The following is a 25,243-nucleotide window of genomic DNA, read 5'->3' on the forward strand; positions in this document are numbered from 1 at the left end:
ATGAAAATCGTTGACGATCGACGCAGATTCGCGCCAACGCCAATAAGGAAGAGCGACAGAGATAGCTATAATTATAGTAAGCTTTTGGCTACGAACCCCGAACTGAACTGCTCATTCTTCGAGTGACCATAATATATCATAGACTTATCGATAAGAGATTAATAAAATTATTGGGCCCCAACTTATTGAGAAGTTTCGCTGTGTTGGACTACCTAACAGATTATCCTGCATTTCGATAAAATTTTCAGTGCACGTATAATTTATGTGTTTATGTGACGTTTGATGACGATGAGCCTCATCTTATCTAACCTTCGAAGGAAAATAGCGTCTACGATCTTCATAAAAAGGTTCTGCTTCGATCTTTGGAGTGGACTACGACTATGTATTTTGAAATATGTCATAAACAACACATGTCAAAAATACAAAAACAATAATACAATAAATAAGGAATTTAACTAATCTTAAACAACTTAGTCAAAAAATAATGATAAATTTAAATACTAACCATAATTATATATAAAAAAAAACACAAGAAATTAAAACAAAATGTCAAAGGAAGAAAACACACATTCGTCATTTTAAATTAAACTTACTATAGAATTCACGGACCGTAAACCGTTCCGTTTCGAGACCGTTCTGGTACCATTTTACTATTGAGTTAGTCCTTCTAAATAAATGAACTCTGCGCCGACTCGTAAAGACACAATTTTGTTTAGAATATAGAAGCCAGTAGTTAATAGATCGGTATTACAATATTTACGGAAATAAAACCTGTTATTTCATTAACATTTTTGTGAGAAAATATCTGTAGCAACCCAAACTCTGAAGAGCTTCCCTTCATCAATGGGTGTTACATCAACGTCGGCAAAATTTGTCTCACGTTTCCCTTACAACAGTCCTTAGTCAGAACAAGATCATATACATGTTTTTTGTCTTATAAATTCACCAAGATACTAGTCTTCTTCTGCTTAAGATAACTATAATTATATCATGTAACTATAATACACAATTATATCATAGCACTGCCGTGAGCATTATGACATTATGTTGAAATTTTTATTTTTCATGTAAATTGATTACTGTACCATAAGTAATGCGCCTATATGTATCTCTCAATATGCACATATTATTGTTAGTATACTGAGTAATAAGCAATATTGACATAGCTTAAACATTGTCTTACATAGCCCACTGCCAAATGTCAACATTTCCCAATGCATAATGTGTTATGAATTCTGTATATGAAATATACATTTGCCCAAAACAATTGAAATGGACGCTTGAGTTGGGAGAAATTGCACGCTATCATATGTTAATTTGTAATGTATACCCACATTACGATAATGTATGCGTTACTGCTGGACTGGTAGCAAAACTGCAAATAAGATGATAATACATTTTCGGCTTCTGACTGAATTGATAATACCATGGCCATGATTAGCTAAGGATCCATATAATAAAAGGTAAGCTCCTACTCAAAGTCTTTACGAGAACGGAAACTATGTAAATTTTTCCTATTAAATTAAAATGGGTCAACTGAGCAAAAATCTTTGGGATACAAGCGATTGAAACGAATCAATGATCTAATGAGTCACACATACTTAGGCGAAGATCAAATGAAGGCAATTATTTCTAATTAAATTGACTTTGATACTTCCATGAATATACATGAATGTTAATGCGGGAATCCTCTCTACACTGTACTAGTCAACTTTATTTAGTCTTTTACTATGTCTAGCTAGTATGCTTTTTTCGATATTTGAAATATTTAATTTGTGTTTGAATAATTATGAATATGTGATGCATATATTTTTAGGCTTATCATTTTTATGACTTATGTGCTGACTAGCCGAATTTATAAAGGGAAAATTGTACGATTCGTGAGCTAGTAATTCTAAAACATTACGACTTATGGCTCTTTAGTCCATTTCGATATTCTAATAAGAATGTAAGACGACAGATAACTATTCAAATAAGGGTTAATGATGTACGATTACCCATTTATAATTAAAATTCAGTCATCAGCTTAAGATAGTAAATAGTTTTCTTTTCAGCACTTTCGTAATTTATCACCAAATTGCAAAGCAATATATTCTATATTGCTCTTTTGTGCGAATAATATAAATGTCTCACGTTCTTTATAAACTGATGTATACACATAAACATACGGGTTAATATTTACTGTATTCTTGCTTATTTCCCAAAATCCATATGCAGCGGGACTTCCCATAAACAAGATGCAACTGTTATGTAAGGTAATACCTGATTCTACAATTATATCGAGATGAAAATTATTTATTTATCGTATGGCATATAATTAGGATTTTCTTAAAAGTCGTACGTACGCACGGCTGTAGCATGTAGCGCCACGGACGATGACAATGGTATTTACACTTGCCTGTCATTCGAGACCAATAGGTCAAAATATCGTAGCTATAAGTACCTACTGCGTACCTTAAGCGCTGAGCTTTTATTTTTTATTTAGGTCTCAAGACCTTACTTCTGATAAATATAGTTCATCAATATCTATTTAAACGGCAATAATTTTAAGTTTTCTGTTACCACTAGAAACCCATTTTGCCTAGAATCTGCGCTCCCTTTTATGAGTGTCCTAACAAATTCTTGTATGTCAGGTATATTAGGAGTCCGAAGTCTTCTAAATTAAGTCTTATGCACAGTAATGTTATAAACATCATATTTCTAGTTCCTTACACTAAATTCAATTGGGACTGGGACTCGTCCTCTGGCCTTACGGACCGTTTTTTGAATAAGTTGTGGCGTCTCCTCTGTTACTGACAAATAGTCGCGCCGCAAAATTCTAATAAATGGCGCTTAGTAAGCAACTGCGGAAATGTGTACCGATCCTACAACGCGCTAATGGAGTTCCAAAAGTTAATTGTAAATATGCAACTTCTGTTAATCTCTCTAGGCCCCAGAAAACATTTGTCAAATGAAATAAACGGGAACTTTCTGTTAGTAATACCGCAGTAGCGGGCGATAATTTTAGGATGCGAGCGCCTCTTTATTTGTAAGAGGAAACTGTGGTCTAAAATCGAAAGAGATTCATCCTTCAATTTCCGTTTAATTTATCATTTCAGAAACAGGCCTCCACATTCAGTGACTACCTTTCAACATTTTATCCATAAGAGTGCCTTAGCAAATTGTGAAAATCGGCTTCCGTCGGAAAATGTATTGCCCTATTGGTTTTAATAAGATTAAAGTGTTTTCGATATATCATACATGAGTATGAACAACAAATAAGCACTTTGAATACAATTTACCAACACGGTTTCTTGCTTTGTTTTGTGTAGTTGTTTAAGTTTAGGACCAACTTCATTTACTTCGGTCAAGAGATGTAAGCCATAGTTCTTCGCTGTAAATAGTTTGAGAATATTGTTCGGTCGTCTCTTTAATCTAATTCGTTAGTTATTTATAGAAACATAGGATTCGTAACATTACGCCATCGAACTGGACAACCGACAAATCCTTTTACGACGAGAGTCCGTCCTGAGTAACAATGCAACAAGGCATACTAAAATTCTATTGTGCTAAATAACATATCCTTTAAGTTATTCTGCCAAACTATCCACAAAATATCGTATATATTTGGGAGTCAGATTTCCGGTACGAGTTTGTTGTCTTTGTAACTAACCTCTTCAAGGATTGTCTGTAACCTTGGTCTAGCTAACGTTAGTCTTGGTCTAGTTGGTTGATTAACGGCAGTTTGAGGTCAATTTGTAGTACATATATGTATATATCGTACTTAGAAAACTTTCCGAGCTGTAGCTTTTTATTTCTAAATGAATTGGTTCAGAAGTCTCTACTGGGTCGATTGCTACAGAAGTGATACTTTTGTCAGTTCGGTATACTGAACAACATATACTGGAACATTATCCGCCATTAGTCCGACTAGACGTTTCAGCCGGACAGCTATAAGTTTGCTGAAATACAGACTAATATCCAGGTTTCACAGAGTAATGAGCCTAGTACAAGAATTTTCCTTTGCGGTAAGTTATTTTGTAGCTAATAGTCAACATTTGCTAAGTACCTGAGTGGTTCTTCTGCATTTCTAAAGTCCGTATCAAGACCCAAGACCATGCGTCAATTATTGACGCCCGTGAGTTGATGAGACTAGAGCTCTAATCATTCATTTAGAAGAATCTGCATTCTATGAATAGCGTAAAACAGTAGCATAAATTAATGGATTTTCTTTTTCCCATTGGTATTTTCACCGCCCCCTCTCCCTTTCTGATTGGGCAAGAAGGGCTTTGTAATATAAAGTGGTTTTTCATTCTGTTTAGCATCACTATTATGTATATTTCTTAATTCGCTTAGTATCTGGCAACAAAGTGCTAGTTAATTGCTACCGAAGCTCCACCCACACGTTTTTAGATGTGGAAGTGGATTTTCACAACGTCAAACCTGCTATATTGTAATAAACCTCTATCATGACGAGCATTATAAAAGTTGACATGACAAATTAGGTTGGCAATAACGGCGTTGCTTTACAGTAATTGGATCACACATTCGTCATCATTATGGCCGTTCAGATATTCACGAGTGAGAGAAATTTGGACATTCCTCACAATCATTCATCTGTTGGTCAGGTGACCACGCTGATTATGTATTAGCTAATTAGGCAATTGAGACGACGCCGATGTCGTTCACTTTACCTGTCTAAAACGACCCCACTTATTGGAACCCATCACGTGATGATTTTTGTCTAATAAGACAATGACTAAACTGTGTAATTGTGTATGTCTCAGGTTAACACGTACGCTGTGGTTCTGATTCGAAAGACCTTCTACGAAGTATATATGTTTAGAAATACCTTATACAAAGTATGTTTAGTTAAGAGTTGTGCTAATTCTTATAGTTCTTCATTATTATTATTTTTTTTGTCATGATATTTTTATGCAATAAAGTTTTTATCTATCTATCTATCTAATTACCGCAAAGTAGATCTTAAAGCGACATAATCTCATTGAGATTCGAGTACAAATACAACATTTTGCCTCGTGATCATAACGCTCGTCTCATGACACGAAAGGTGAATTAGTGCATAGCATGTAATAACCCAATGGGTTCTCACAGGATGTCGTAAATCATCGCATAGGGCAACGAAATCCAAATTCCAAGTCGCTGCAAAGTTCAATCTTTTACGGGGCGACGCTTGTCAATTTATATGACAGTGTACTTTTTCGCACAGCACAACTTTATTCATGTTATCTCTAATGACGAATCATGTCTGCACAATGAATGATTTCCTTCGTCATATCACGAGGCGATGCCCTATTGGATCGTGGGCCCTATCTTTTCATAGGCCAGGTTATCTAAAGGGACCTCATCTGTCGTTTCAAGACATCTCTTGTGTCCTGTCACCTCACGAGGCGAAGCTATGACTTTTCAAGGGACGAACCTATGTCGTCTCACGGGACGTCGCTCTGTCTCGTCTTACGTGAGCGTAGCATTTGTCCTTTATATTCTTTATGACGGTGCATAGGATTACACTGCGTCCCATCGCTGTCAATTTTCTTCATCGTCTCCATGCCACCACACAGGAACAACCCTGTTGTCTCGCGGGACAATGCAATGTCGTCTCATTGGACGACGCCTGTCGTGTCACGGCACGACGCCATGCCGTCTAACGGGACGACGCTTGTCGTCTCACGGGACTACGCCATGTCATCTCACTGGACGACGTCATGTCGTCTCACGGGACGACGCCTGTCGTCTCACGGGACGACGTCTTTCGTCTCACGGGACGACGTCTGTTGTCTCACGGGACGACATCTGTCGTTTCACAGGACGACGTCTGTCGTCTCACAGGACAACCTCTATCGTCTAACGGGACGATATCTTTCGTCTCACGGGACGACGTCTGTCGTCTCACAGGACGACGTCTGTCGTCTCACAGGACGACGTCTGTCGTCTCACGGGACGATGTCTGTCGTCTCACGGGACGACGCCATGTCAGTCTCACGTGAGTGAGGCATGTCTATCCGCGTACTTATGACGGAGCCTACAGGAGGTCACTGCGTCTCGTCGCTGGGCCAAAGGCACCGAGCGGAATATCACGAAGTTAGAAGTAATCATAATCTTCTCGATGTTTTAAATTTCTCGAACTTTTTAAGACTTGCTTTTGTAAACGTGTTGCTCGGCCGAGTTACAAAAGCGTACTGAGGAAAAAGCAGCCGAGCGCTGGTAACCGGGCGACACTAGATATCAAATATATGCCAGTCCGCTGCACAAATTTAATAATAACTTTATGAATATTATGTCACTCGTTACAACACCTGAGCATTATTTGGAACAGATAATTTTAGCTGAACGGCGCGGTGAGTAACACGCTATACGAGGAATAGATTACTACTGAAATTCTTTGTTACCTACATACTATACTACTTCCGAATATCTAATGAATGAGTGAGTTTATACAGTGTTGATCCATCAAAAATAATTTCAAGCACGTCAGTGTTTCCATACAATTTAAAGGAAGAAAAGTGTAAAATGGCGTAAAAATATAAAGTTGTTGAAAATCTTTGTAGTTCCATTTGTGAATTTAGTTAAGATTTATATTAAAATAGTAAAGAAATTTATGAATTATGAATTTATCACAGTACCTGTAAGTATATAATATGAATAAAAAATGTTCTAATGAAATTCCGCAACGTGGCACGTAGGTTATATTTCTGGTCAGGCCCCGTAGCCGAAGTGCTTTTCTGCGACGCGAAACGCCACCACCGAAACGCCGCAGAAATGTAGTCTGGCTCTGTCGCACCAATACGCAGGAGCGATAGAGATAGATAGCTACGAAAGAGATATTATCCTTCAATGAGCGTTTCGTGAGCGTTTGAGCCACGTTTGTGCATTCGGCTACGCACACAGGCTTTAGATTCAGTATTATACTCGTACATATTGAAAGAGAGTTGCAGTCATTTACAATTATTAGCGTTAACCCTTAGGTAATCTAGGTATCAGGCACACCACAGACAGTCTTAAAAATTTTTAATCTTAAAAAAGATTTGTATGCAATCTGTCAGTTCAATCTGAAAATTCTGTCAGTTTGAACCGTGGTTTGAACTGACAGGTTGCATACAATTTTTTTTTAAGATTATGAATTTTTTTAAGACTGTCTGTGGCGTGCCTCAGTCTCAGAGAGGCTTCCCACAAACGTCACTTCAAAAGCAACTTTTCTTTTCAAGGTATTAACTAGCATGAATTCTGATAAAAGGATAAACATAATTTATATTAAATAACAGTTAACAAGGCTGCAGTTGCAGTACATGCAATTTTGCTACATTATTAATCACCTTCGCCAGCATTTGCAGTAAACTAAGCTATAATCCACATCCCAGAAAATTATGCTTGCTTGTAATTATTATAGTCGTATACTTACCCTATGCGGCGCCTGAAGCAACCGATGCACCGAGGCTATCTGGTAGGACAGGGGTAAGGTGGTGTTGAACGTGTGGTACAGCGGCCGCGGCGGCTCGCGCACGTTGTACTCCATGAATGGGTCCAAGTCGTCCAGGTACTGCACCCGGCACACGAACGAGTCAGCCACCAGCTCCCGCATACTCCCATTTACCCTATCGTTCACTTTCACTAGTTCGATCATTTTTAATCTATCCTTATTTTAAAAGTCTATCGAATCACAGGCTGATGTTTTGTATCACATTGTTACACTGAAACGTTTTTGAAATATTAATCTTTATGCGGAGCCAGTTAAAAAAAATGCGGTATACGGTTACTCGATCTTGTATTTTTATTTCATTATGACGAATCGAATTCAGTTTTATGCGAGTTAGGCGAGAAATGCAATTTTCTATAATTAATTTTGTCTGGGCGTTAGTATACTATATTCTATTATGTATGCCTTTTTACAACTGTAAACGAAGCTAACACGACTTTTCTTCAAGATATGCGGTGCACGGCGCGGCATGGCATACACGTGAAGTCGCGATTCGCGAAGCACCAAGACTGGCGGACGCAGCGCACGTGGTCGACTGACGATAACGAAATGTTATGTTTAGGCTTTTTACAACCGATTAGAATGTGTTATCTTCGTAGTTTCTTTCATGTATATAAGACGTTTTGGACATTAGACTTTTTTACAGCCGGAACATTAGCCCATGATTTGACTAATACCTCGTTTTAGAATTACCTATACGTAGGTACCTATTGCGAAATGTTCACTAAAACGAGACGAGATGTAAATAAATAAACACTCCCACTCTTTGCTCCCACCCAAGTGCTCGTGTTTCATATACATAGAGTACTGAAAGTACATTATACTGAAGATACATTGTACAGGACATTACATTTTTCACCTACAATGCAAACAATATAAATGGGTTAATTTGATAGTCTGTGAACGGCAAATTTTATGAAACAAACAGAGAAACGTATATAAGATAATGTACATACGAGTCTGTATAATGATATTAGCTTATACATATATTAAGCTCCGTAGCGTTTAATCTTTCTTACAACTTTTAATAACAAAAGTATTTCAGTCATTTTCATAAGGGATCGAGTTTCCCGGGTTCGATATCCGGTTGAAAATGCATATTATGTATGATAAAATGGGTATGTATGATAAAACTTTAAGGATTACCATCCAAAGTATTCGTGTAAGTATTCATGAACTGAACCTCTGGAGGAAAAAAGAGGGCTTAGGTTAGAAGGTTAAAAATGTTAACAGAGTGGAAGCATGTTCGTTTGGTTGTTGCATCGTAGCTCTTAGAGATTTGAATAAAGAAACAGCGAGCAATTGTGTCTATATAAGATGGGCTAAATGGGCTTTTTAAAATTTTCCATAAAAAATACTGAATTTTTGGACGCTGCAGTGGATGAACTAAAAACTATTAAAGTAAAGAGATTTTTTTTCGTGGGTACTAGCTAGAATCATTATATTTTGACGATTATTTTAACGTCATTGTGAATGTTTGCTTCTGTGGAAATTTATCACATATATAGGACTGACACTTTAATATGAAAAAAAAGGTCCGTATAACAATAAGAAATTGCTCCTCAAGTGTAGGAGCCCCGAGTGCACTTTATTTACTGCTAAGTGATTTAAAAAACATCAAAAACATTGTCGTGTCTCCAGTGTTGAGGTCGACGCCCCGGCGCGCGCGCGGATGCATTCATAGGCCCGGGAAAAACTGGACGCGATGATTAGTTATTTGAGGATGTGTGTCAAAGGAGCTGTATCGGTAACGCCGATGTGGGGTAATGTAGATCTGGATCAGATTTCGTAGAAAAATAAATGACCGAGTAATCTAGTAAATTGTACTGTTGTTTACGGTAAGGGAGCCAAAAGTTCCCGGGATTCTATGTGTCAAATAGGCCAGCTTTGTTTCTGTATCTGTCACAACAATCATGAGCTGTTGTTTTTCAGAATTTCCATTTTTTATGAATACGAGTACCTATGGGGGATAGTTAGCGCCTACTAAGCTACATTGTTTTATTTGTTTGTGTTATATTATAAATTATAATTGTATGTCCTGAACGAAGTAAAAGCCCTCTGTTATAGGTAAAAAGGTTATTTATTTGCCGTATAGCTTTTAAAACAGGCATATGCAATTTCAAACTTTCCGCGTTTAAAACTTTGTAGTTTTTGTCGGATCCATCGAAACCGGTATCATGACGTCATGAGTCATGACATGATTCTTATATGTACCTAGTGGCATTACCGAAAACATTTAGTAAGGTGGCAAGTACTTAAAATTTCACTTTTGTGATGTTAGAAGGCTCTGTAATCAACTCATCTCTGTGCATATAAGGCTTGACAACGAAAGCATTTTCTTCAGTTTAAAACAAAGAACTATTCGCGTCAATTATAAAGGTCGACATATTGTTGGTCGTGATGCTCACTGACCCATAAGCTGACCTTTAAGCGACTAACGTCGGATCACGATCCTGCATAGACGGCGTTACGATTTTTTCAACGTCATTTTATATTGACATTTTTTTTTATAAACTTCAAACGCGGCATCGATTTACGTTATGTAGCATTGACGATGCTTATAAAAATTAAGTGAGCAAATAACTTATTCTCAGCATTAATATTGTATCAAGAGGCGGCGATATTAGTTTCTTCATAACAGTCCGTTCATATGAGGTAGGCTATTTATTTATTCTACTTCGATGACAAAGAGAGACACGGTTCGTCTGATGAGAAGCAGCCACCGTAGTCTATAGATTCTTGCCGTCACAGAGGGTTTGCATTCGAGTTCAAATAACATAACAAACTGCACCCTCGGCCTCGTAGAACTCTGGCACCAACGGGTGGAGCAAACTGGAACAAACCAATATCTGCCTCCAGTTTCAAGATATTTTGTCTCAGAATACGATTATAGACGTGTTGAGACATGACAGTATTCGGCATTCCGTCATCAGGTGTGATATTTCAAAAGCTCAGGAGTCAAACTTTCAGAACACCAGGCTTATCTTATGCTTTTGGGATCCCCGTAGTAATTACGGATCTTGATGTCGAGTTGGCTCTGGTTATCCTGGGTGTTCGACTCATAAGCATTGGGAATAAACGGCCAGGCCGTATTCTGTCTATTCTATTCTAATTTTGAGCCGCTTACGTAATCGTGTGGGTCGACGTTGTGCAATGATTGCAGAATGGATATTCTGCGTACCTCCGTGTTCGCAGGAACGACATATTTATATGTAGTATAAGGACTGTTGCACGTAATAAAGTGAAATACTAGGCAAATAAGGCTAACGCGAGTATTACCGTTAGAGAATACTAAATTGAAAATGTCTGCAATCGATTATCGATTCGATCTGAAATATCTGAATCCATACGAGGCGTACACAACTGTTCAGCAGCTTTGACAAGACTTTGACACTGGTATATCTGTAGTCGAGATTTGACCCGCTGTACCTTATTATTACCTATACTAGCTTATGCCCACGGATTCGCTCGCATTAAATTTGAAAATTGCGGAATGTTCCAGTCCATACAAATTTCCATCCCTTTAGCTATCTCCACCTAAAAAATCACGTCCGTTCGTCGCTCCGTTTTGCCAGGAAAGACACACAGACTTTCCCATTTGTGTATAATATTAGTATGGATTTGAAATTTGAAGCTTAAGGACCCTTTGTATATGGAAAGCCACGTATAAGTAGGTATGCTAAGCCCCTCGAAATCGTCTTTCCACATTAGTGTCGTTGCGGCTCTCTTGAGAATGCCGTTCCAGTTTCAGTGTATTTTTAAGCTTAATGTTCTTAACTGTACCCAAAATAAAATGCATTTCTGCTCGGTTTACGTAACACAGGGATTCGATACACAAATCGGCAGTGGCTATTTTTGTACGTGTATAATATAAACATTATTATTTTACATTTGTCAAATCAATCAGTAAGTTGTTGAATAATAGTTATTATTTGTTATTAGGGTTCCGTAGCCAAAATGGCAAAAACGGAACCCTTATAGTTTCGTCATGTCCGTCTGTCCGTCTGTCCGTCTGTCCGTCTGTCCGTCTGTCACAGCCGATTTACTCGGAAACTATAAGTACTACAGTGATGAAATTTGATGGGAATATGTGTTGTATGAACCGCTACAAAATTATGACACTAAATAGTAAAAAAAAGAATTGGGGGTGGGGCCCCCCATACATGTAACTGAGGGATGAAAATTTTTTTTTCGATGTACATACCCGTGTGGGGTATCAATGGAAAGGTCAAATGATATAAAGTTTTCTAAAAAACATTTTTCTTAAAGTGAACGGTTTTTGAGATATCAGCTCTCAAAGTCGTAAAAAGTATGTCCCCCCCCTCTATTTTTATAACTACGGGGTATAAAATTCTAAAAAAAATAGAGGTGATGCATGCTAATTAACTCTTTCAACGATTTTTGGTTTGATCAAAGTATCTCTTATAGTTTTTGAGATAGGTTGATTTAACTGTAATTTTGGCAGGTGTATAAATTGACATAATAAGTTTATTATATTTGCTGCTACGGAACCCTTTGTGCGCGAGCCCGACTCGCACTTGGCCGGTTTTTATTATTATATTTAACATCAGTACTTGTAATAGATACATCTGGGTAGCGTAGGTACAAACTTCTAGAACTAAAGTTTATTCTGGTATTCAACATACTTAATTAATGATAAATAGATTGTAACAATTACTTTAGGGAGTGATTTTACATTTCCCATATGATCCATGTCGGATGTTTCGGTAACCTGGCCTATATCATCAACAGCAATTTTTTATTTTATAATTTGTATAGATATGTAGATGTGGTAATTATATGGTGCAAACCTTTTATATTAGAGGTATAAGTAAAATTATACCGAATGTATAAACACAAAAATTGAAACGACACAATATATACTGGTCCATCTCCGCAGAGGTGTTATGATACTCGTATTCCTTAACCACATTCCTAGTTATCGTAACATTGGATACAACCAGAACACATTAATGTTTCCAACAGATCCTATAAAGATTGATATTTAAAACCAATTTCTATGCGACCGCAATAGTGCTTCTCTTCATGTTACATGCGGTCGTTAAAATCAATATTCCGTCTCACTATACCGACTGAGTCGTCTCTGTGTTTGTATGTTCCCTATTGTTCGATTCTTAATTCCTTACTAATAAAATTGATTGATAGTGACATCTTTTTTCAATGTGTCAGCTGAGTCGGATTCTTGAGGATCGTGTGCATGTAACTATAAAATGCTATTTCACCTAATTATTTGAATAAACTTTGTAATGTTGTCATTGCCTATATATTTATCTATTAGGAATATTAGGATCTTAGCAAAAAAATCTGTCACCAGGCCAAATGCGTGAAAAGCATAAATAAAATTGTTGGATAACCGCTGCTAAGTGTTCTAATTTAACCTTATCTTTTGGAAACTGCTATCTTAATTAAATTGTTTACACAATATGATCGATGTTAGAACCTACTTCAAGTAGTGTGCCGTCGTAATGTAATAGGTAGTCAAAAGTGATAGTATTATCTTTTTGCATAATCATAATGACCTACCTATTAAAGCATTACTTCCTACCCAATAATATAGCTTTAATACTCAGGTACTCGTACCTACACCGTTTTAGCACGCGGCCTAGGGGTATAACAGTACCCTAAGACGAAGGTTCCGTACCGTCTGTCATTAGATCGTACTTAATTAAGCGTAGCCGACGAGGGCTTAGCCGTTATCTGTACACAGATCTATGGTGCCAGTACCCATAGACCATCTTATTATAAGAGATTTGCTCGTCGCAATGTGCGAGTGCGAGTTCTGTAAATGTTTGGAAATTAGATTTTTGGGGTTTTACCAGATTTACCATTTTAGAATGAAGATTAAATCATAATTCGTTTTTACATTATTGTGGGGGTGCGTTTTCTGTAGAATTTTAAGTCCTGGATACTCTGGATAGGTATTTTTTTTGTGCACAATTTTCAATTTCAGAAGTACCGTGTGAGAATGACTACATGCAATGTGTTTTAGTCCTATAAAAAAAAAACCGTAGCCAATTTACATTTTATAATTCATTGAATACTTCGAATTAGATATAATATTATTTAGCGCTACAATCACAAAGTACCATCGATTTAAACTTCCCAAGATTACACCTTTACACTCAAAATTCGCATTGCAAAAGTTGACAAACGAAAACTTCGAATGTAGTAAAAACTACTTTAATTTTTTTACAAAAACAACGTTATTTCTTAGTACTTAAAGTTCAATTTCAAATGCAAGCAATTGGCGGTTATGACATTAATTAATGTGATCATCGCGAAAGCCATAAAATTTTATGACCGCAGATCGCAGGTGTGCATATTTTTAAACAAATCTACGTCTTATTGCAACCAACATAAGTTTAATTTCGTTCGCGCTGCAACAATCTAAACGCCATTTTAAAATTGGGAACGAGGATGGACAGAGGCATCATGGGAGTCGCGCTATGAGATGAAAGGCGAGAATGAGGAAATTTGCGGTATTTTTGCGAAAAACTGTTTAAAAATATATATATATATAAATATATATATATATATATATATATATATATATATATATATATATATATGTGTGTGTGTGTATGTATGTATATAAATAAATATTGGGGACACCTTACACAGATCAACTTAGCCCCAAACTAAGCAAAGCTTGTACTATGGGTACTAAGCGACGATATACATACTTAAATAGATAAATACATACTTATATACATAGGATACATCCATGACTCAGGAACAAATATCTGTGCTCATCACACAAATAAATGCCCTTACCGGGATTCGAACCCAGGACCGCGGCTTAGCAGGCAGGGTCACTACCGACTGAGCCAGACCGGTCGTCTAATATATATAACATATGTGTGTGTGCGTGTAGTGAGTGTATGTGTAGCGATTATGTGAAGGTAAAAAGTTGAGGGATTGTATGTGGTGTGTGTGAGGGATGGTGCACTTGGAGAATATGAATTAAGTAGCTATTAAAACAAATAAGAATCGAATGATGACATTAATTTATTATTCTACGTAATTTCTTTCAAAGCTTTGTGTGGGTAAATCTTCTCTCCGCTCCTCAGCTATAATCTTGCACCATTTTTCCCTTTCAACGTCTTGTTTTGGGAATCTGGAATAAAAACCTTTTTTATTACTTAAAAACGAATTTGCTATTCCCGGGTTGTTTCTTTTTATAATTAAAGTAATTTATAAGATATGTATTAATATTATTGAATTGAAATCATTTATTTTATTTTCATTCAGACTTATTGGTCCATAATAATAAATAAATACATACATTATTACTATGAAATAGGCTTCTTTTACAAAAAATATAAATTAGCGACTCATTTAGCATTTTGGATATATAATTAAACGTCTTTAGTTTGTTTGTATGAGAGATCATATCAATTTAATTATGCGACCGAGTATGTTAAAGGGCCTAAACAGCCTTTTTTTGTTCAAAATAATAATCAACGTTTTTACTTCAAGAAAGGTAACTAACCTCCAAGGAACAAATTACGTTTACTCAAATGTCATATGACCTGAAGTGACTACTAATATGACGAAATAACTAACTTCCAAAGAACAAATTATCTTTAGTCAAATGTCATATGACCTGAAGTGACTAATATGATAAAATAATTATAAACATATATTTGTTTTACAGTTTGGGCAATTCGCCGTTAAAGCAATCCTGATTTGTTTTTGGAATAATTTTAAATATGTAATTCAATGGGCAAATATGGGACATAATAAAACTGCATTGGTTATAAAGCAATGACACCAATATATTTACTTGTTGGAAACACATCAAATACTCGACAAGGGAGTAAAATCATAAACAGGGTTACTATTAAGTTTCGTATAATGAAATAGTAAAATATATCTACTAATTTTTAATTACAATTTCATTAGTCAACTTTATCAATTTATTCAGGTAGTTTTCATTAATTAATTTCATAGTTAAATTCAGGCAATTATTATGAAATAATCAGACATAAACAATGTTGTTGTCGAGTTATTACGAAACACTAAAACATATTAACTTTTTAAATACATTTTTATTAATCCATTTCATAAATTAATTCAGACAATTTTCATTGAATAATTCCATAAACTAATTCAGATAATTTTCATTGAATAATTTCATAAATTAATTCAGGTATTTATATTTATTAAGTAATCAGATTAAGGTACTTAAAATAATTTCATAAATTAATTCAGGCAATTATTATTATTAAATAATCAGATTAAGGTACTTATCTCTGTTCGTGGCGCTGGTAGAACTAAAAGTGACTGCTCGCCGACGAGCAGTCCCTTTTATAACCAGTCCAGGTAAACTTGCCAGACCGACCCGGTTTCTTTGTCTACCGACATTATTGCCATAAATTTAAATGTTTGAGAGAAACGTACCTTAAAATGTTACAATTATTAAACATTATAATGGCAAATCCAACACGGCCATACTGACAAGTACTTCGATCTCGAAGTACAAAAGTATTTACATAGTTATACATCTTAATCTTACTCTTATATTAAGTAGCCACAAGCCTTGTCATGTAAGCCCCATCACCTGCTGCCCGTGAAGCCAGGCAAACATCAGACTTGTGACCGACCAGCATTTTTTTGTAGCTGTGGGCCCTGGCATGAAAGCTCCGTCACCTGTTGCGACATGACGTCGAGCAATCATCAGACACACAACCGACCAACAGTATTTTTGTAGCTATGGGCCCTGGCATGAAAGCTCCGTCACCTGTTGCGACATGACGTCGAGCAATCATCAGACACACAACCGACCAACAGTATTTTTGTAGCTGTGGGCCTTGGCATGAAAGCTCCGTCACCTGTTGCGACATGACGTCGAGCAATCATCAGACACACAACCGACCAACAGTATTTTTGTAGCTGTGGGCCCTGGCATGAAAGCTCCGTCACCTGTTGCGACATGACGTCGAGCAATCATCAGACACACAACCGACCAACAGTATTTTTGTAGCTGTGGGCCTTGGCATGAAAGCTCCGTCACCTGTTGCGACATGACGTCGAGCAATCATCAGACACACAACCGACCAACAGTATTTTTGTAGCTGTGGGCCCTGGCATGAAAGCTCCGTCACCTGTTGCGACATGACGTCGAGCAATCATCAGACACACAACCGACCAACAGTATTTTTGTAGCTATGTGCCCTGGCATGAAAGCTCCGTCACCTGCTGCACCATGACGTCAAGCAATCATCAGACACATAACCGACCAGCAGTATATATACAATTGACAACATTTCATATTTTTAAGTATTACTTTTTGTTTGGTTTGAAAGAACTCAATACTAAAAGATACACGTATTTTTTTTATTTTTCCAAAAACTGCTATTTTAATGAGAAAATCCCTTATTACTACTTCGAGCAGAAAGAGCGTAAGAAGACAGCTTTATGATGTCACATGTGTTGTTTCATACACCTAAGAAAACGACAAAATTATTTCCAAAAAAAAAAGTTTTAACAGTCAGCTTAAACAGTCACCGTTTGACTGTCAAGTGTCACTGTCAAACTCAAGTGACTTCCCAACTGGAAGATTTTTTGTAATAGTGACAGCTTTAAATCAGCTATTGACGTCACTTCCCCATAACTATTTTTTAAGATTTTTTTATACTAAAAATACGGAGAGAAAAAAAAATATATTAATATATCTCGAAATGATTTCCGATTTAGGGACACTGAAAATTTTGAAACGTTGTCAATTATACATAGTATATAATATATATTACACATTTTATTACATACGTATCCATATCCGTATACATATCCAACACGGCTAATCCGGACTTAAAGCAATCGGCAAAAAAAAAGCTACCTTTTTTCAGTTATTTATTGTAATTTTAAATTGATGTAATAAATACACAATAAATATAGCCAGTTTTTTTTTGCGGAATGCTTTAAGATAATCAGCACTTATATGGCCATTTACCATTTTGTATACCATTTTACATTTTCTTTATCCTTGTACTGTAAAAAGATACAGTATCCTAGGACTTCAATTAATCGAGCTATATGTTTATATTCACTTCTGATTACTTAACGATCAATCAACAAGTGTGAATATTGTTATATCTTCCAAACAGCTCGGCCAGTCTGACCTAACGACATAATATTTTATGAAGGGCATGTCATGTAAGGTGCAAATGACGTACAAACTGAAAACCCATCTTCCTTTATTCGTAGCTTATTACATGACAAATATCGCATTATCAGCAACGGTTTTAAGTAAATAGTATACCTAATATATTTATTAAGCATTACAGTATCACATTAACTATGTAATGAGCTATCTTGAGAAGTAAAGCATAAACCTGACGAATCATCAGGAAAAGATGCATATAGAATCGCCCACTTATTTATACAGTTATATTTTGAAAATTGTCCCTTTCCCAAAGAATCTTATTTGAACCTATTCACACTATTTTCCGTACTCTATTCAGCATGGAAGATGAATAAGTACCTACCTAGTGACCCTTTTTTTGCAGTATCTTGTTCTGTGAGATTTTTATTATTGTTCGGCATTTGTGTTTTTATTATTGTTCATAATTTAATTTATTAATCTTATTTTTTTTTTGCTCCCCCTTTTTTTTACTAATGACTTTCTTGTTGGGAGACCAAATTAATTTTATTACTTATACGAACCCGCTGAGAACATATTGTAGCAAACGTATAATGTGATATTTACTATGAAAACACAGTGGTTTTTTTTTTTGTTAAATTTGACAGTCGCTAGGATATCAGGAAACACCCGGCAAATCACTTATTAAATTCGAAAAATGATTTCTCTTTTTTTCATCGTTTTCATACATTATAAATTTGTCAATCATGTGAGAGACCCGTAGAAACAGTGAAGTCAGTCTCAAGTAAATGACGTCACATGTAACAATAAATAATAATAAGGAATTACAAAGGCATCCTTTATTACTACGCTTACTGAGCCACTAAATTCATTCCCTGAATAACTCGATAACAGTAAGAAAAAAGACAATAATTTCTGACAGACATTAATTGTAATTTACCTAAAGAACCGTCCCCTAATATTAACGGAAATCAATAAAAATACGTTGTAGATATGAACCTACCCAAACTCGAAAACCAGGCAAGCACAGAGTAAACTTTCTTTTTAAAGCAAGTTGCGTAAGCCTTTATTTGCAAACATTCCAGATTAAATGTCTATGTGTCTCGCACTAGGTCCATTTATTTATCTACGTATATGTTAATATGTATGTAAGTTCATTTGTTGTATCTATGTATGTTTATTTTATAATAGAATCGACTTGTATTTAATCATTAAAATCTCATACTGGCTTTATAATGGCGTCCACCAAACTATCTCTGTTTTGCCCAATGGTTGACTGATAGAAAATGGCAAGTTTAAATAAATAAATAAAACTTTATTCGTTTTTGAGCCTAAGATATGCGATAACAGACACACAAACGTGGAAGTAGAATTAAAATTTCAGACACGTCCTTAATCGTTACTTCTCAACGAAAAGAGAAAACAAAATTGTAAACATACTCGCAATGATGATAAATAGATCAGATCAGTAATTTGTCCGAGGTAACAGCAACTTGGGATGTGTGTGTAACAATACTGTTGGGTACTAACAGTAAATTTTATTGCTCCGCAATTTGTGAAATAATTTTGAAATACGTTAGTGCGGGATACAAACGTTTAAGCGTTTCTTAGAATAAGCACAGCATTTATAGTAGCAAGTTTTGAATCTATTTTTTTTTTATTAACTAAAAGAAAGTCTACCATATTTATTAAATAATTTGGTTTAAATTTCAATGCCTCAAACTGTACCTACATGGTGGGCAGGAACAGGTTAAAATAAGCACAGCATTTTTAGCAGTAAGTTTTGAGTCTATTTTTTTTTATGTAGGTAAGTATGTAACTAAACTATTGTATTTAAATAAACCAACAACTTTCACTTTGAAGCCATGCCACTTATCTGAAGAAAGCACTAATATACTACCTTTAAATTTGACATTTTTGCAGGTAGGCAGGGTAAATTACTAATTTGTTTGTTTCTGGTATAGTATAGTTAAATAAACAACAAAAACCGCCTTCTAAAGTAAATCACATATCGATTGCCAATTTTTTTTGTATCGCATTATAATGGCAATCTACTTAACGTTTAACGTAAAGTAATTTATAACATAATGAGTTAGAGTCAAATCCTTGAACTGATCGTTACAGTCTTAAACCTCCTTTTATATTTTGTAGGAAGAAGTATTTCTAGAGGACCATAAAGAAAAACAAAGGTCTCATTCTGGTCAATGTGGAGAAAAATCTTTATAAAATGTAAGCGAAAACAAATATTGGACAATTGAAAAGAGAGTATTAAAAAAAAATGAAAGCGATTTTTGAAATGTACATATTTGCTTGAAAACATCGATCTTGAGTCATCAAATTTTTACTTATTAAGTGAAAACTGCCACTTTGCTAAATACATAAACAAAAAAAAAATATTAGTGTTTCTCAAGAGAAATAGCTACTATTGTTTTGCAGTTATAGGATCACTCCGGATCAGTCGTGTCCTAATACAATCTTTACAACAAGAACTTATTTACCGAATTATGTCATTAACAAAATATAATTTATTCCCAAAGGAAGAAACTAAACCAGTATTGTTCTAAACCTGTATTGTTCAGTTCTGACTTTTATACCCTTTCTTCAGGATTTAACTGTTTTTCTTTTAAACAACATGATCTAAGATGAGGTAATTTATTTATTCAAGATGTCATAACACTAGCTCTTTCAATAACTAGCTCAATTAACTGCAGTTCCGTAATAAGTAAACAAAATCAGTTTAAAACACAGTGGGTACAAAAATATTTCTTCAAAGCAAGAATTTTTACATGATAATGCAGAGCCCTCAGGGCCTTACCGACTTTAATGATCATAACAACGCCAGTCCATTCAGGTTTTCAGAAGGTCCCGAAATCGGTGCACCATGCGTCGGCCGTGCAGCCCCATCATCGCTGTCAGTAGGACCAAATGTAGGAAGCACAATGTTGTGGTATCGGCAGCCCGAAGAAACTGCACTTCGAATGGTGGTATGAAAGTTGGTCAGCAGATTTCAATCCGTTATCTCTGAAATAATTCACAGTGTTAAAAGATGGCTAGGTAAAACGTATCCCACTTCTGAATTTAGCATTTTGGATATATAATTAAACGTCTTTAGTTTGTTTGTATGAGAGATCATATCAATTTAATTATGCGACCGAGTATGTTAAAGGGCCTAAACAGCCTTTTTTTGTTCAAAATAATAATCAACGTTTTTACTTCAAGAAAGGTAACTAACCTCCAAGGAACAAATTACGTTTACTCAAATGTCATATGACCTGAAGTGACTACTAATATGACGAAATAACTAACTTCCAAAGAACAAATTATCTTTAGTCAAATGTCATATGACCTGAAGTGACTAATATGATAAAATAATTATAAACATATATTTGTTTTACAGTTTGGGCAATTCGCCGTTAAAGCAATCCTGATTTGTTTTTGGAATAATTTTAAATATGTAATTCAATGGGCAAATATGGGACATAATAAAACTGCATTGGTTATAAAGCAATGACACCAATATATTTACTTGTTGGAAACACATCAAATACTCGACAAGGGAGTAAAATCATAAACAGGGTTACTATTAAGTTTCGTATAATGAAATAGTAAAATATATCTACTAATTTTTAATTACAATTTCATTAGTCAACTTTATCAATTTATTCAGGTAGTTTTCATTAATTAATTTCATAGTTAAATTCAGGCAATTATTATGAAATAATCAGACATAAACAATGTTGTTGTCGAGTTATTACGAAACACTAAAACATATTAACTTTTTAAATACATTTTTATTAATCCATTTCATAAATTAATTCAGACAATTTTCATTGAATAATTCCATAAACTAATTCAGATAATTTTCATTGAATAATTTCATAAATTAATTCAGGTATTTATATTTATTAAGTAATCAGATTAAGGTACTTAAAATAATTTCATAAATTAATTCAGGCAATTATTATTATTAAATAATCAGATTAAGGTACTTATCTCTGTTCGTGGCGCTGGTAGAACTAAAAGTGACTGCTCGCCGACGAGCAGTCCCTTTTATAACCAGTCCAGGTAAACTTGCCAGACCGACCCGGTTTCTTTGTCTACCGACATTATTGCCATAAATTTAAATGTTTGAGAGAAACGTACCTTAAAATGTTACAATTATTAAACATTATAATGGCAAATCCAACAACTCCATCATTCCATTTTTAACTATGTTCCACTTCATCCATCTTTTGTCGCCGTCCGCTCATTACTAGTATAGCGCGAGAGAAAGAGACAAACTGCGTAAGACCAAATCAAGGAATTTACTTTAATTATTCTAGAAAATAAATGTTTTTAGTAAGTTAGGAAGCCATTTTGGCAACAAATGCATAACATTATAAAATTATTAACAATTACTTACCGGAAATACGATACGTCATCCTTTTTTAACGTATATAAGGTGTTATTTTTGCACTTTTTTACGGAGCACTTAGGCATGTTGACGACACGGCGGATGAAGCGCTACTGACCGCCCAATTGTGCTTAGAACATTTTCAAGCACAATTTGCTGCGGACACATTCTAAGCCGTGATGGTGCATCTAGGTAGTTTAGATCGATGCAAAGTACCTACTTGCCCTGAGTTAAAAGTTAATATTGGATAAGTCGTTCGATCTTAGATTTTCTTGAGGACCGTACGTACTATCATGGCCGGCCTCTTCAAAACCAAAACGAGTAAACCAAACGTGTGCACTCCAAGTAACATTCCCGGGTGCGATAAGCACATCGCTGGAGGGATTCCTCGCGTCACGCCGCACGTGGACGACGCGGAGTGACGTCCTGCGCTAACGAGATTGGCCGTGACACCGGACAGCGCAAGTCACGAGCGATCGCGGTTTCACGAGTACAGTGGACACACGCCTTTTCGTAGCCAGGGATCCCTCGTGTCACGGGGCATAGTTTTGAACGGAACGGTGCACTCCAAGTAACATTCCCGGGTGCTTATAACGCTGGAGGGGTAGACGAACGGTGACGTCCAGTGCTAACGAGATTGGCAGTGGCAGCGGACAGCGCAAGCCACGAGCAATCGCGGTTTCACGAGTTTTCGTAGGCAGGGATCAGGGGTCTCTTGCGTCACGGGATGTATAAACCATGATGGACACATGTTTCACTCAGAGAGAGTCAATTTATCGGTCGCTTCGGCAGTGGGCTGACTATTACGGAAGCCGCAAAGAGCTACTGTCCACGCTTTTTCTAGGAAGCAGACACCATTCTTACACCGTTAAAATAGGTTCTAACCATCTCTTGTCTATAGTTTGGCTCATATTTTTAATAAAGTCACAATGAATTACAATATTAGTATTTCTTAAAAAGCGGCCAAATAACCAGGATCTCATCGGTCATCGGACACTATATGTAAAATCGTTACTGCTTGTAGCTTGTGTCCTCAATGTTACCCCTAGCAAGGTCGTAACACAAGCCGGCCAAGTACTTAAGCCACTTTACACAGATTTTATATTTAGACAACAAGGAGAAATTGAATATAAATAAATAAGGGGCAGAATATAAATTTGTTTATTTATTTTTTATGTGACGTCATATTTATGATAAATAATTTAAGTTGAATTAAAGAGCAAACAAACTAAAATAAATAATTCATCGATTTCCAGTATTGTAGCGAGCTTGTGATTAACGCCGTTCATGTTTAATTTACAAACTTTTTTGCAACTTTGTTAATACAGTTAATAATAATAGGCGGCGGTATCAAAGGATCCGTTTTTAAGTTTAATACGTTATAACTGACCGAGCCAGGTTTGCATAAATGAGCAAAAACCTCACGCTACTCCCGCGAGACGAGCTCAAGCTCAAAGACGTAACGTAACTCACCGGAGTCCTCTAGAACATAGGCCGTTACAGCGATACGCTGGCTGTCCCGTTGGGTGACACGTTTTACACGACCCCTAAGGTTATTCTTCAATTCCCAGAAAATTCTAAAAACACTGGCACATGAGAAACGATAGACAATGCTGTTCTACTGCTTTTTAATGACGTGTTTTTGAATTGCATGCGACAGCGACGCTTAGACGTGCAGTGTTTCGGTTTTTCTCATTGCGTGTTTAGTAAAATATTTGAGTGTAGGTACCTACTTAGATGATGTAATATGTTTGTTGTAGCGTCAACAGGTATCGCAAATACCTATACTTATGTCCAAGTTTCTTATTTTTAATTTGGAGGTCGCGTATAAATAACATAAACGTAATAGTTTATTTTTACAATATTTTATTAGGTACATAAATATATATAAAAAATAGTTTTGTTTTCACTATTCTTATCCAAATATAAACTAAAAACGAAGATACAGATACCTCGAATCTTTTAATCACGACACTGTTAATCAAAGGAATAAGTACAAATAGAACAATACTATAACGGCCAGTTGCATCAACCACATTTGGCAGACGCGTCAACGTCACACAGCAGAGGTCTATGGAATTTCTCATACGATAACATTTTAGCAAACGCTTTAACGGTGACAGACGGTTTGATACAACCGACCCTAACTAGTATCTCACTGATGACTCATGAGGAATACGGTCCCTGATTTTATACAAAAATCGACAGATGCATTACAAAAGTGGGTGGATTCACCCAACGTCTTCCAACCGATGACGTAAGCCTTATCTACGCGCAGGGGCAGAAAGATCAATGACGTCATAAATCATTTAAAAAGTCAACGAACCTCCGCTTAAAATTCAAGAATGTTCTTTACGGCTACATTAACAAGTCTTCATAATCTGTAATCCTCTTTGGCCAGATGAACTGCAGGATATACGGCCAGCGCTAAAAATATGTTAACGATTTTTATTCCTATGCCTTGGACATACGTTCAGAAGTGTATACATATAATTAGACGTGGCTGTACTGACATTGTCCTTGGTGTGTGGTATCGTTCTATCGTCTATTATACTCGGTGAGAGGGGTTAAAGTGACACACATATTGTATTTTGGTTGATGGTTGTTTGTTTATTACCAGACTATGGGAAGGTTGAATGGAAGATATATTTAGTAGAGTGCTTAGCAACTTTAGCGACGTAGGTATTCAGAGCAGATTTGAACGACTTCCATATCGCATCGCATGGCAACCTTTATTGTTTAGGATTAGAGCAGTGATCGTTAAAGAAAAACTGACTTAGTGCCTGTTGGGCTAGTTATAATGGAGGTTGGAGCAATAGCCACTTGCGTGATTGATATTTTTCAGTGGAGTCTATTTATTAGGTAAAATCAATGTGACAACTAGTAACAACAATTACTATTTAACATCATAATTCATAATATAATTTTATTATATTATGATAATGGCATTGTGCTTAATGTTGATAAGACTAAGCTTTTATTAATTCGATCTCCCTACTTAGAAGTATCTAACCTGTCAACATCTATTACTACCCACGACTTTTCTTGTATGCATAATGATATATTAGACTGTCAATGTAAACCCATCTCCCGTGTTAACTGTGTAACGTATTTAGGCCTCAAAGTTGATGAACACTTCTCCTGGACACACCATGTAGATTTTATTCATAACAAACTAAAAGTATTATTAGGAAAATTTTATTATCTTAGATTTAAAGTTCATATCCTTAAATATTTATATGTATCCTTA

General features: G+C 35.8%; 1 protein-coding gene across 3 annotated transcripts in view; it reads right to left on the minus strand.

The window, feature by feature from the left end:
- Positions 1-25,243, minus strand: part of LOC125241550 (FH1/FH2 domain-containing protein 3) — a 78,527-nt gene that overhangs the window by 25,363 nt on the left and 27,921 nt on the right. The window contains exon 1 of one of the 3 annotated variants that reach the window (XM_048150086.1): positions 7,400-7,992. The exons of the other annotated variants lie outside the window; for them this stretch is intronic. Within the exon in view, the coding sequence (XP_048006043.1) occupies positions 7,400-7,621 (222 nt within the window). The 5' untranslated portion in view covers positions 7,622-7,992. Of the gene's footprint in view, positions 1-7,399; positions 7,993-25,243 lie in introns of those variants that run through there. 3 annotated transcript variants of the gene reach the window in all.

The sequence above is a fragment of the Leguminivora glycinivorella genome, chromosome Z (assembly GCF_023078275.1).
Source record: "Leguminivora glycinivorella isolate SPB_JAAS2020 chromosome Z, LegGlyc_1.1, whole genome shotgun sequence".
Classification (NCBI taxonomy): domain Eukaryota; kingdom Metazoa; phylum Arthropoda; class Insecta; order Lepidoptera; family Tortricidae; genus Leguminivora; species Leguminivora glycinivorella.